This window comes from Phyllostomus discolor, chromosome 13, assembly GCF_004126475.2.
Source record: "Phyllostomus discolor isolate MPI-MPIP mPhyDis1 chromosome 13, mPhyDis1.pri.v3, whole genome shotgun sequence".
Lineage (NCBI taxonomy): Eukaryota > Metazoa > Chordata > Mammalia > Chiroptera > Phyllostomidae > Phyllostomus > Phyllostomus discolor.
Genome location: NC_040915.2, coordinates 3615883 through 3629537, shown reverse-complemented (window position 1 = coordinate 3629537; position 13655 = coordinate 3615883). Strand labels below are relative to the sequence as shown.

Below are 13655 nucleotides of genomic sequence, written 5' to 3'. Positions count from 1 at the left end.
ATTAGTAGAGATTAAGTTTCTGCCACTCCAGCAGAATGGGAGCTCAAAATAGACATTGAGTTACAGAAAGCTTTAATTATATTCCTTACACAGGTGAATTTATGAACAGAGACTCCTTCTTGCTGGAGTAATTATTTTGAAGGCAGAATCACAAGACTTGGAGGTCACGTGCTTGTGGGGGTGAGGAGGAGCAGGAAGTCTCTCCTCCCTTTGAGAGATTTGTTTCCCACCCTCCCCAGCCAAGTTCAAATTCTTTAACACTGCCAAGTTTTCACCCCTTCTGATGGTCTTCCCTCATGGCCCTGTGACATGGGTTCAATTGTTCTTGCCCAGTTAATTAATCATTAGGGGAAGCCCTGGCTGGTGTGGTTCAGTGGATTGAGTGCTGGTCTGTGAACCAAAGGGTTGCTGGTTCAATTCCCAGTCAAAGCTCATGCCTGGGCTACAGGCCAGGTCCCCAGTAGGGGGTGCAAGAAAGGCAACCACACACTGATGTTTCTCTCTTTCCCCTTCCCTTCCCCTTTCTAAATAAAATAAATAAAATCTTTTAAAATAATAATAACAATAATAACAACTAGGAGCAATTACCAGTCACTCTAGGAAAGCAATTTACTTTACTAGAATTTTCTATTTACATCCTAGAAAACAGCTGTTAAATTTGCACAGTTCAGAGTACTATACAATGGTTAGGGTAACAACTAGGTCCATAGGGCCTGGAGAGGTCAAGGCCAAGCCCAACACGCTTCATCCACAGAGTGCCTCACGTGGACCTCCCTGTTTCATTCCTCCCCATACCCAGGCCCCATTGCCCTCACGGGAGGCCCAACTCTCACCCTGGGAGTCAGGATCTTTCACACTGGACCCCAGCTCTCCTCCTCTCCAGCATCATTTCATGTCCTCTAAACTTCCCTCTCCCCAGGAGGTGGGGAGAGTCTGCCCCATGCCCTCCTGCCCAAAGGTGCAAGGCCATTCTCAAGTTTAGAGAGGGGGACAGAAGTGGTTGCCTCTCTCAGAAAGTGTTAAGAAAGTCCTTAGTTAGGCTGAGGCCCAACTTCAGGACTCAAAGAACCCTGGATCTTCCTTCCTCTGGTGGAACCAATTCTTCCCAGAGGCTGGCCTGGACAAGGGTGGTGCACTGGGAGGGGCTCGCCCACTGAATGGGAGCTGTCTGCAGCGCACCTGTGTGTGTGGCCCATGGGCACCCACATCACCCGTGCGAATGGGAAACTATGCTAAAACAGTTATTTAGCTCACATTGCCATTATAATTTCCCCTTTCTTCCTCTCCACTCAAACAACTGCAGGCATAGCTCGAAGCTGGACAGTACTGTGGGTTTGGTTCCAGACCCCCGCAATAAAGCAAATCATCTTTCTGCTGGCGGTGGGTGCTGTCTGCAGTTTGTAAACCCCAACACCTGTGAGGCCCAAGACCATCAAGCACAGTAACTAGGAGTACTTGTAGTTAGTTGTGTACCTCTGGCCTTGGGGTAGCAGTGGAGCATGAATCACAGGGTAGAAAGTAGAAGAACTGGCAAACCACCATGGATTTTGTGTTCCAAGCCCAGCCCTCACAGACCTGAGAGTTAAGGCCAGTGGCCTTCAAATGCTTGACTGCATGCCCTGTAAAATCAATTTAAAAAACTACATGCCCTCTTATGCAGCTACATAAATTAGTGCCCAGAGATCGGGGAAGAGGGCACACATGCACAGAGGAAAGGCCATTAAAAAAACTGTAGTGCCCAGTGCAAAATGGAAGTGTAGGCCCCTTGCTCGAACATGACTAAGAACTTCAAGAAGGCAGCAGCCGCCTTCATGCAAAGCTCAGAGCCCTTCTGAGCACAGGGCCATGTGGCTGTGCAGGCTGCAGGCATCTGCAGAAGCCAGCCCTGCTCCCACACACTTTTAAGTTAACATGTAAAAATATGTGAATTCAAACAGTTGCAAAAGATGCAATTTCAATATATTGTACATTGTATTCTTGCTTTTAAAATGTTTTTCCAGTTCTCAGAACAACATATTGAGCTAATGCAACATGTGAGAAGTGTCTGCCATGCCTGCTCACCTTGCCATGCCTGTCCCATGGGAAAACAAGCCGAGGTGCTTCCACGCAATGGCATCCTACTCAGCAGTGACAGCAGCGGACATACATAGGACGTGGATGAATCTCAAAATACATACGCTGAGGGAAAGAAGTCCAGCCAAACAGAGTACATACTGTATGGAAATGCAAATATTCACAGAGACAGACAGCAGGTCAGCGGTTGCCTGAGGAGAGGGGAAGGAGTGGGAGGGAAGGATTAGAGTCAAGTAGAGCCACATGGCTGAATTCTCACCAACAGGATGGGAGTGTAAACAATGTACAGTCATTTCTGGGTATTGCTCATAAAAACACCCCACACAGCCCTCAGTCTGTCTTCTGTCCCATCCTCCAGCAGAACGGAGAGAACCTAGATGAGAGAAGAGCCACAGGACAGAAAGGACTGGGTCCCTGGGTGATGGCATGCAGCACAGCCCCCTCCAACTGGTATTGGATTGTGACGTGAACAAGGATGGGACTATCGTGGTATTGAACCTGACGTGTTGGGACTGTTTGTTACCGCAGTTGGTCAACCCTGACTAATACACAGTCTGAAGTAATGTCCCTGCCAGAGAGAGCTGGCTGGTCTCCTCAAAGTCGGGTTTTGCCTGGGGATCAGGCTGGTTCCCAGAGGCTTAAAAACTCGACTCAGCTCTGACAGTGGAGAGGCCAGCCAAGGGAAAAGGGAGCAGTCTGTTCTGCTGGGCTCGCACTCTCCTAAACTGTGGAGCAAGCCCTGAAGTGTCTGGGGAAGGAAACCAAGAGCCACAGGAGCCGTGGTGCCTGGCAGACTTTAAGAGGTTCCTCTGAATAAGGGGAAACCTCTTAAATTCAGAGTGGTCTGAAGCCAGTCTGGTCAGGCTAGTCACATTCGTCTTCCTCAAAACTTCCTGTCACTAAGCCTTCGGTCTATATCCTTCAAGTCTCTGACCAACAGACTAATCCGTTATCCCACACCCAGGAATCTGTGTGTCCTTACTTCAGAGCCTCTGGGTGCAGGTCCCTTTGCTAGGCCCCTCTGGCGATCTCAGAGGAAGGCTGGGACATCCCGGCAATCCACCTCAGGTCGGAGCCACCTGCAAACTGGGTTTTGGATTTTTCTCCCTGTGTCAACTCATCATAAACAACTCTCCACGAGACCGTGAATATAAGCACATTACAGGGGAGAAATGTAAACCACTTGCTCAGGCGACCAACTTCACCTGTAGGGCTTGCTTGGACCCAGGCCACATATGTCATTCCCCTTTGATGATGGAGTGCTGTGGGCCACCCCTGACAGTGTGGCCAGGCCGATCAGGTAACACGGGGGCTCAGATCGCAGAGTCATCTGGTGTGCCACGGCCAGTGCGCCATGGTCAGGCATCTGGTTTCACCAGACACCTGGAGCAAGCCAGGAGCTGTTTCTCAAAAGGAAAATAGCAATTTGCGGAAGGAGATCATAACTTTGTTTCCAAAATCCAATGCCTGGGTATAAAAGCCAAAGGCAGAACTACCTTATTTTTCGGATGATAAGACACACCCCCCAAATTTGGGAGGAAATGGGGGTGTGTCTTATAGTCTGAATGTAGCTTACCCGGCTCACTATTGGGGGGCAGCCTATGTTATTTATGTTATTAAATATTTTACCACATTTCTTGCTTCCAAATTGTTTTTCCTGTTTTCCTCCTATAAAACCTAGGTGTGTCTTACAGTCTGAAAAATCCGATACTTATTCTGATCCAGCTCAATCCAGTGAGAAAACCACCCCTCCTTGTACAGGCCCCCCTAAAGTGACAGCCTTCAAGTGACCCAGTAACGGGTGAAAATAATGGACCTTAATATGGTACATTTCACCACCCAAGTCTAAAAGAAGCCCACCAAGTTTTTTATTTCTTTCTCAGTAGTAGGAAATGTGGTATATGCAGCAGCTGGTCTTTCATTCTGCAGGGAATCACCCAACGAACCCCAGGCCCCTAGAAAGTTCACTGAATAAATAAGCCCCTGTGTATGTGGAGCTATATTATCTGCTCTCTGGCACATACAGCAAGCTTGCCAAGTCACCCAAGGGATCTGCTACTTCCTGTTCTCAAGGTCCATCAGGATGGTGTCAACAGTGTCACAGTAGATTAGCCTGACATTCACTGCAATGGTGATAGGGCTAAATAAATAAATTTTTTAAAATCCTGTAAATGAAGTCTGTCCAGAGAGTGACATACTCCTGAACCAAGACAGTAAAGGTTTATTGCTGCCCCCTGCCAGAGAACACGAACTACTGCTGAGGTCTGGTACAAAAGAAAAAACCTGGACTAACCCTACGCTGTCTGTCAGAAGCCAACAACCATGCTGACAGCTCCCAGGATGACCACCCTGTGCAAGTGCCTACAAGGGTCTCCCGCCGCTCTGTCACAGTTCGAGGCCATCTATCTTCTTCCGTCAGTGTGGGAATAGATAAAGAAAACGTGGTATGTACATATGCATTTATATATAAAGGAATACATATAAAGTATTCTATAAATACATAGGAATATATAAAAACACATAAAAGAGTAACATTCGGCCTTTAAAAAGGAGGCAATCCTGCAGTTTGCCACAACGTGGATGAAACTGGAGGACATTCTGTGACATGAAATAAGCCAGTCACAAAAAGACAAATATCACATGATCTCACTTATATGTAGAATTAAAAAAAAAAAAAAAGCTAAACTCACAGTAACAGAGATTAGAACAGTGGTTACCAGAGACTAAACTGTGGGGGAAATGGGAAGACTCTGTAAAAAGTAGAATGGTGGTTGACTGACATGGGCTTGGGAAAAGCAGAAAATGGGGAGTTATTAACGAGTACAGAATGTCAGTTTTGCAAGAGGAAGAGTTCTGGAGATGGATGGTGGTGATGGTTGCATGGATTTAATATCACCCAACTGTATACTAAAAACGATTACGATAGTAAGTTTTGTTCTGCGTATTTTACAACCAAATTAAATACATGTAAAAAATACCAACTATATATAGTGCAAACTACCCTCTTTCAAGTCTACTATTGCCACACTAATCCCTGTGCTGAGATGAAGTATTAATGTTTACATATGTTCTTGGCAGCTAAGGAGAGCTCCAGGGCCTTCCACTAGCCTTTCCTCTCAAAATTGCCCTTGCTCAAGTTGTTTTAGGCCAATGTCAAGATTCTGCCCCTGTTGATGATGTCAGTGGCAACTCGACGCTACCCGTCATACGGTTTCATGCTAGCACTGGCCGTGGCTTGAGAGACTGCATTCAAAACCTTTTAAAATTGTGTACCGTGCGTATGTGTTCTACAGTCAAAAAGGAGAAGGGGAGAAATCTCACTTTTAACAGTTAAATACAAAATTATTCATTTTTTCCATGTTCCATTGTGTACTACTCAGAAGTCCACGTGCTCCAATTATCCGCTCTTACCACACTGGTTGTAGTTAAGTGCCCACTTTCCTCAAGAGAGCTGGAGAGGACACGGGGCTGAGTCCCGTGTCCCAAGCACCGAAAACGGGACTCCCGGTGGGCCGTATATTGCAAATAAAAGCCTGGGCGCAAACTTCGTCCCTTTCAGCTCAGGCTGTCCACAGGCCCGTCAGGCTGGATGATGCTGAGCAACCATTTTGCCTTTTGTAGCCTCGATTTTCTCCACCACAAAATGGGAACGATCGTATTGATACATGCCATTCCGTGTAAGCGCGAGAAGTCAGGCGATGGGTGTCAAAGTACCGTGGCACTACAGAGAATAACTGTAATGCCACGAATAACTGAATAAATCATCCATTTAAGTGATTAAGCAACCAGGGCTGTGCAGCGCGGTTACTACAGCGGACACTCTCTCCCTGCGGGACCCGGAGGGCGCCTCCTCCCCACGTTCTTTCTCTCACGGACTCCGGGTGGTGACCTTATTCAAAATGGCGTAGGCGGCCTCGGGGGCTAGTGCGACGGCGCGGACTCCGCGTGCCCTATGACCTGCTGGCAGCGGTGGAGGGGGAGCCGGGCGCCGCCATATTGGCTGTTGTCCTGAGAGGGGAGCGGCGGCGGCGGCGGCAGCGGCGGCGGCGGCGCTAGCGGAGCAAAGGAGAGGCGCGAGCGGCAGCATGACTCGGAGGCGGAGCAGGCCAAGCGGTGGCCTGGGCCGGCGCGAGCGGGCTCGGGCCGCGGGGCCACAGAAGCCCCAGGCGCCGGAGCCCTCGCCGCTGCCAAGCTTGGAAGCGGGAGAGGGTGCAGGGCCCCCCGAGGCGCCGGAGGAGCCCGACTGCGACGGCATCAGGGAGGAGGACGAACCCAAGCTGGCGCCTGGCCTGCAGGTAGGAGCGAGCTAGGCGAGTTCAGCTGTTGCGGCGCTTTCACCTCGCCGGAGCGGAGCCGGGATGGGTTTGGGGATGGACCATCTTACCCCTTAGGGCCAGGGCTGAGGCTTTCTCCGCCGAGGCAGGAGTGGAGGCTGGGCCCCTCTCTCCGAAGCCCAGGCGCGGCCCGCCGGGTTCTCCTGAGACCAGACTGCCTGTCCCTCCCGACGCCTCCCGGCTGGAGCAAAAGCTAAAGGTTCTGCTGGTGCAGCCACCCTGGGACCGGGCTGTGATCCTGCCGCCACCGCTCAGCCCCCTGCCCTTCGGTTGCCCGGGCCCACTTGATTCCCCACCCACCCACGGGCCAGCTCGGGGCACCGGGGCCTGGAAAGCCGCAGCCTCTGCCCCTGGGAGCGGCTCCACCCCTTCCCGTCGCTGCCTGCAGCCACTGCCCCCTCAACAGCTGTGCCCCCAGCTATGTCTCCTGGGGCCTCCCTCCTGTCCCTGCCCAGCGGAGCTGGTGGAGCAGACAGCCAGGCTGTCCATAAGACTGTGCAGTGAGGCCCCTGCACTGAGGTGGAAGCCCAGCAGAGCCCACCCTTTCTGCCCTCCATACCCCTGACCCACAAGCCGCCTGCCCTGACCCTCCCATCTCTGGGTTCGGTGCATACTGAGAGAGAGCAGTAAGAGGACTCGCCAATGCTTCCAGCTTGCCGCCTGGGAGAAGGTCACTTTCTTTTGAGCAGAGATGTTGGAAGGTACCCTACCAGTGTGCACTGAGAGACCCGGGTGGCGTGAGCCACAGTTGCTCTGGGAGGGTTGTGGCACCTGGGGATGGGTGGCTCACCCGAAGCTTGCTTTGACAAAAGAGTTTTGAGTTGGTCTTTTGGCTGAGCCTGCCAGGGAAGGCAGGCTCCTGCAGGAGTGTTGGAAGGTCGGATGCGGTTCCGGATGAAGCTGAGGCGTGGCAGAAGATGCGTTTGGCTCTGCAGACACTGCATCGGGCAGCAGGGGACTCTGGGAGGCTGGTGCAGCCAGAAGGCATGGCTCTTGACAGCCTTCTAGTAGAATCTCTGGAATTGTGCATGTGAGTGGGGATGCCATTCGGGGTGCCATTCCCAGAAAGCCTCCCCTCACCTACCCAGTTGTGGAAGGTGTTCCTTCTGTGCCCACAGCCCCCTGTGCTCCCCTCTGGTGTCATTCCCCATGCTGTGATGAAACATTGTGCTGATGAGCTGTTCCCACACTGGACTGTGACCTCCTTCAGGGGCACATTCTGTGTCATCCACCTGGTCCTCCACACCTAGCCCAGGGCCTTGCTGGCACAGACTAGAAGGAACTAGGTGAATGAGAGAGAGAATGAATCTGTGAAGAACACGTGTTTGTTGTAACCCAGTTTTGATGCTGGTCTCTTTTGTGTCTCAGATCACAATAAGATTTTTAATTATTCATTCATTAATGTCACTCCTTACTGAGCGTTAATAGCTCCACCTTCACCTCCATCTCCTACCTTGGGCTAAGACTGGTTCCAAAGGATGAGACTGCCCAGGTTGGACCCCACCCTCATCTGGTTTCACTTCTGACCCTGAAGCTGCTTCCCCTTGTAGCATTTCCTTTCCCTTCTGGGGGTGGGAGGTGGGGGGCCTAGGTGTGCTGTTATCCAGAAGGGGAATGGGGGCAGGGAGAGCCAGGGAGCTGTTGTCTTCTCCCCTCCTCATTTACACCGTGCAGTACTTCAGAGACCCCTGCCACTTGGTCAGCCTAAGTCGTCAAGGCCAGCAAGTTAGGATGGCGGCTGAATCATTGTTTTTATTTAGGATGCATCTTTCCTGAGAGCTGTAACCTTCACTAACGTGGTACATTCCTACCGTGTTCTTACCTACTCTACTGCTTGACCGGCCATTTCATTCATTTATTCATGCCAGGCCCTTTACATACTTTATGTCTAATCTTCACATCACCCCTGTATTCCCAGCATTTAGCACAGATATGATGTGTTAACTATTGGTGTAATTATGTTCTGCTTTTACTGCATAAACTCTGAGTGTGCAGGGAGCACGTCAGTCACCATTTATGTCCCATGCTGGGAGATTAGCAGACATTAATGAGCTGAAGGACACAAATGCTATTACCCCATTTTTCAGATGAAGAAACAGAATCTCAGAACAGCTAAAACATTTGCCCAAATAACTCCCACTGTAGGTCTCAGTGTGCCACCCACCCCCCGCAAAGGACGCACTGACAGCTGGACACCAAAAGCAGGTTTTTGTGCCCTGGTGAAAAGCGCCTGCCGAAAGGGTCAGTCATCACCCTGCCCACAGGCAAGGTCCTCCTGCTCTCGCTGCTGTTTGCAAGCCCGTAGTGTGTACACAGAGTGGGCGAGTAAAGCAAAACTCAGTGCCTAATGCCAAGCTGAGTCCTGAGATGGGAAACCGGACCATTTCCAGTCCACAGACAGGTTCTAATGTTCCGAGTCACACATCGTTTTGTTTCTAGTTTTGTTTTGATTTGAACCAATATTTTAAAAACGGAAACATTTCCCACAAAACTGGATTTGTGCCATCTCTTAAAACTCTAAAAATCTGCTACTGGACCCACATTTCCACAAGGCCGTAATCTGTGGTGTCTGCCCCCTCTAACATGTGAAGGATGCATGATTTGTACCAGGCCCTGGGCTAGCTGGGGATACAGCATTGAGCTGGACAGGGTGCCTATCCACAAGGGGCTCAGGGTCTAGAAGACACGTGTGTAGTAATTGCAATTGGGCCAAAAGAGCTTCGCTTCCTCTAAGTTAAGGTTCATAGGGCACTCACTTTGGTTTCATCCAATCCCCTTCGTTCATTTGCATAACATGTACATATTTAAATGCAGGACCTTGAGCTTAATTGTGTTCTCAAAAGTCTACTTCCAATTGTTTCACTAAACTATATTGATCTATTCACTAAGAACCCAAATCCTCCTTTACTTCACAAGAAGACAAAGTTACTATCCTATTAGCAAAGGAAAAATGTACACATCAATTGAAGTAGGTGTAAGAAATAGTGTTCAGTCAGGCTCCTTCCAGATCTGTGACTGGACTCATTCCACCCTTCTCTGCGCTTCATCAGCAACTTCACAAGAGAGTGTGGAGCACCTGGTACATCAAGGCTCACACAGGAACAGGAGGCAAAGGCAGGGTCGGCCGGAGCAGTGCCAGGTGGCCATCTGAAGTCAGTGTTCTCACCTGCGCTTTGCTCACTGTCTTTAGGTTTCTCGCGTAACCCAGGTGTGCAAGTTCAGTAAACCCCCAGGAGACTTGCTGGACCGTACGCCAGCGGTTGGTGGGGGCTGGGCTCATGCTGTGCTCCCCATCTCTGATCTCCCTGTAGCATTCCCTGGGACTGTGCCCAGCCTCACTTAAAGGGGCTCTGGAGAAACGGTTCCCCCACTACTCGGAGTTCAGCCTGCTCCCTCAGGGGATGAGAGCAGATGATCAGTCAGGGTCTTTATTACAACCTTCCCGTTGTGTTTAATACACTCGGCAAGCATTATGAGTGTATTAAGACCTTTCTGTGCCAGGGTCTTTATTTGGGACTCACAGATAGCCAAGGGCCTCCCCCTTAAAATCACAGCCCTCCGGCCCAGGCACTTTCTTCGAAAGTGAAATGAATGATGCTGAGGGGCTATCCCCACTGCCTCTGGTTCCTCTTTGTAAGCCAGTAGAGATTCACTATGTAGAAAGGCCAGAAGGCCTTTGAAGATAAAGACTTACCTGCCAAGATTTTTAAAATTTTAATTTCTTTGAAACATCCCAGAGCCATAAGCTCAGTATCTGATATTAGATGGATTTTTACTACCCTAACACCTTTGCTTACTGAACCTAGAACTTGTGGGAACAAGGATTATGCTTTAATTCATTTCTGGAGTATTTATTTTGCATGGTCCTTATGTGCTCCAAAAATGGCTGTTAAACTAAATTATAGTAAAAGAAGTTAGGTTTCTACCACTTTGTTCTTAGCTGCCCCCACTGCTGGGCCAGGCTGGTGTTCACGGAGGCCCAGTGAGCACACCGTGCCCAGTCCTCCTCGTGCCTGACCTGGGTGTTCATTTATTCCGCAGACATCAGTGGACACCTGGTCCGTGCCAAGTGCTGTGCAAGCTGAGGGTGCAGAAGGGAATCGGGCGTGGTCCCCACCCCCAGGGGCTCGTGGCCCAGAGAACATGTGTACAGTAATTGCAGTAAGGCTAGAGGAGCACTGCTTCCTCTGAGTTGAAGTTCAAATCCTGGATCCTAGTACCAGTCTTTGGAAGTGTTCTGGCCTCTTGGTGTGTTTCCTTGTGTATAAAATGGCAGTGATGTGAGGCTCACGTTAGGGTCCAGCCAGTGCTGCATGTCAAGCACAGAGCACAAGTGGTAGCTGTGATGATTACAGATGCTTGGGTGCTGAGGATGCACAGACCGAGAGTCTAAGAAGGCTTTTCAGAGTGGCTTTGAGGTTGAGTAGAAGTTATTCCAGAAGACAAGGTAGAAGTGTTTAAACCATGGAAGCAGCATAGAGACCCAGAGGCAAGAAGCATCCAACTCCTGGGAGAATAGCGAGGAGGTTAGAGAGCTGGAGAGGATAGCAGGGTTCTTGAAAACCCGAAGCAAGAAGTTGGGGCTTTATCCTGTGGGCAGCGACGAGTCAGTGAAAGGTTTTAGGTAGGAAAATGGGTGTGCTGTGCTTCAGTAAATTCTCTGATGCCATAGGAGGGGCCAGTAGTTCCCAGTGGGGAAGGCAGCTGTGATTGCTTGTTTGCCCCACTCAGCCCAGCCCAGCCCAGCTAATCGTCAGGTCCCCTGTGCTTTCCTGGACCCTGTCCCGAGCTGACAGAATTGGAATCTGTTGCTGTTAAACTGTCCAGGTGACTCTGTGGCTGGGTGTGGACACTGCTGCAGTGAGGTTGCCGTGGGGATCTTCAAGGAGGCCTAAGACATCTTCACAGAATGGGGGGAGCTTTCCCATGAACAGAATAGAAACGGCCTTAGTTTTAAAGAAACAAAACACAAACTTTTCCCAGTTCTTCAGTAATAGCCTTATTAATGATGCTCTGTAGCTGCTAATCTTCCTTTATGTGTCGGAACATTTGCCTGTGCCTACTTCCCACTGCCACCTCTGCTGAACGACTGGAACGCACTGAGCCACGGGATGCAGCCTTGCCCATGAAAAGCTCCCTGTGTTGTGGAGAAGGTAGATTTCAACGACTGGGATACCTGCAATAAACTCTGTTCAAGATACGTGTAAAAAAAAGTGTTAGGACATTCCAGAGCAAAGCACAGTTCATCCTGCCTGTGGTCTTAGGAGGATGTGACACCTAGACTGGCCCTAAAAAGCAAGAGGCAGAGGGAAGGCATGAGTGAATGCTTTGGGCATTCGGGGGAAGGCGCGGGTGATGATTCTTCGAGGCAGGTATGCTGAGCAGAAGACTGCTTGTGTCCTGAGAAGGGCCCTGCGTGTGTCCCCGGCGGTTCTGTGCCCACAGTGTCGTCCCACAGGCCCTTGCTGCTCACAGATCTCAGATCCCAGCGCTCTCTGTGGTTCCCCTCCATTCCGAGATGAATGGATAGAGGGGAACTAAGGCAGAAAAACAGGTCTGAGACACTGAACGTTCTTAGTAGGAAATTGTAGCTAAACAGCCTAGACTGGGGGGTTCAAGGTAGCCTTGAAGGTCGCTTGTCTAGTCCTCTGTCCTATGCTTCAAGTAATAACTCTGGGTTGGGCAAGTCTCACTTAGTAAGTCTCCCTGTCGTTTCTTCCAGGACAGAAGAGGAAAGAAACTAACGGGTATTGAGCACCTACTGAGTGCCAGGCCCAGGCCAGGTACTTTGCATAATTTATTTCCTTGTGTCCTCACAACTCTGTGATATATGCTTTTATTCTAATTTCATAAATAAGGAAATTGAGGCTTGAAGAAATTGAGTGATAACCCAATATCATACTGAAAATGACAGAACTGGGATTTGAACTTACCAACCATCTGTCCTAAGTCATACTTTTCCACCCATGAGAAATTTGTGCTGGGTTTAGAGTAGTAGGTAATACAGTTCCAGGTCAGTGAGCAGCCGCTCTGGCTCTCCTGTGACTGACTGCACCCAGGAGGCAGGTTGGACAGGTGAGCTGCCCTTGGCGGGGTGGAAGGCCCCTGGGGTCAGAGAGACCACTGCCCTCTCCCTGACTCAGCTGGTACTGTAAGAGCTGACTCTCCACAAACTGGCTTTGTGGTATGAAACAGCTGTCCTGCCTCATGGGGGACTCTGAGCTAATAGCCTGGGTGGGAGTTTGGGTGAGCTCTAGGGCACTGAGGTACGATTACATCCGCTCCCTAAGAATTCACTGCAGCTCTGACTGCCCACATTAAGATGGTCTGAGTCTCGTGGCACTGAAGTGCTCTCGGCAGTGGCCTGGAGTGTCACAGCTGTGCCTTCAGCACAGCCTGCCCAATCAGGGCCACTGCAGCTGTGTTGTAGATTCTATTTGTGTGGACAGCTGAGATGTGAGCCAGATGGGCTTTAAGCATTTGTTCATTTATTCAATGAAGGCCTGCTCTGTGCCAGGTCCAAGACAAGCCTAGGTCCCTGGGCACACTTAAATGACCAGGGTGCACTCCCTGCCACCAGAGAGCCCCCATTCAACCAGGGTCTAGGGACAGATGGAGAACATGTCATGGCACAAAGTAATAGATGCAGTACTAGCAGGATTAGTTCTGCTTAGTTTGGTTCCTCAAAAGCTTCATTGACCTTTACCAGGATTTAGGGAATGAGCAGAAATTTGCCAAAGAGTAGTGATGAGGTGCTGAGTGTGAACAGAGCCTAAGGTTCTCAGAAGTGGAGCATGGAGAGGCCAGCTGGGGCCAAGTCATAAATGCCAGGGGTCAGAGAGAGCCCTGGGAGTGAGCCCAACTGGAAAGGAGCCTGGAGACGAACTCGAGACCAGGGTAGGAAAGAAGAGCTCAAGGAAGGCCATCAAACCGGACAGGTGCTCAAGAAGGCAAAGAGTAAGTTTGCATCAAGTAAGAATGTCCTGGTTGGCTGGTGGTTTCGTTTGTGAATTTTGTGTATTAATTTCCATTGTGTATTACTTTATGTTCCTGCCTGATTTTGCAAAACAGATGTGAGGCATCCTGGCGGTTTGGGAGCATTGACAACACAATACATGGAGCTGTCTGGTCCTTAAGGCAAGAACTCTGTGTGGTTTCATGTTTTCTAGTGCTTAGTACAGCGGTTGGCTCCAGGTATAGGGCTCTTAGAACGAATGGGCAAGTGGAAGACTAAACGATGACTGAGCT

At 50.0% G+C, this 13655-nt stretch overlaps 1 protein-coding gene and 1 long non-coding RNA gene across 12 annotated transcripts in view; one reads left to right on the top strand and one right to left on the bottom strand.

Annotated features, from left to right (window-relative positions):
• Positions 1-860: 860 nt before the first annotated feature.
• Positions 861-6058, bottom strand: LOC118498007. The gene is made up of 2 exons (XR_004900528.1): positions 5485-6058; positions 861-2264 (listed from the first exon to the last, which is right to left on the bottom strand). It is a non-coding gene; the product is annotated as an uncharacterized LOC118498007 (long non-coding RNA).
• An 8-nt stretch (positions 6059-6066) lies between these two features.
• FAM193B (family with sequence similarity 193 member B) overlaps positions 6067-13655 on the top strand; it is a 30878-nt gene continuing 23289 nt past the window's right edge. For 2 of the 11 annotated variants that reach the window (XR_004900527.1, XM_036014553.1), the window contains exon 1: positions 6067-6368. Coding sequence is in view for 5 of the 11 variants with exons in the window: in XM_036014553.1 (XP_035870446.1) it covers positions 6159-6368 (210 nt within the window). In the remaining 6 variants the exon portion in view is untranslated. Of the gene's footprint in view, positions 6369-6464; positions 11561-12129; positions 12191-13655 lie in introns of those variants that run through there. The other 9 variants (XM_036014554.1, XM_036014552.1, XM_036014550.1 and 6 more) reach the window with 7 other exon arrangements.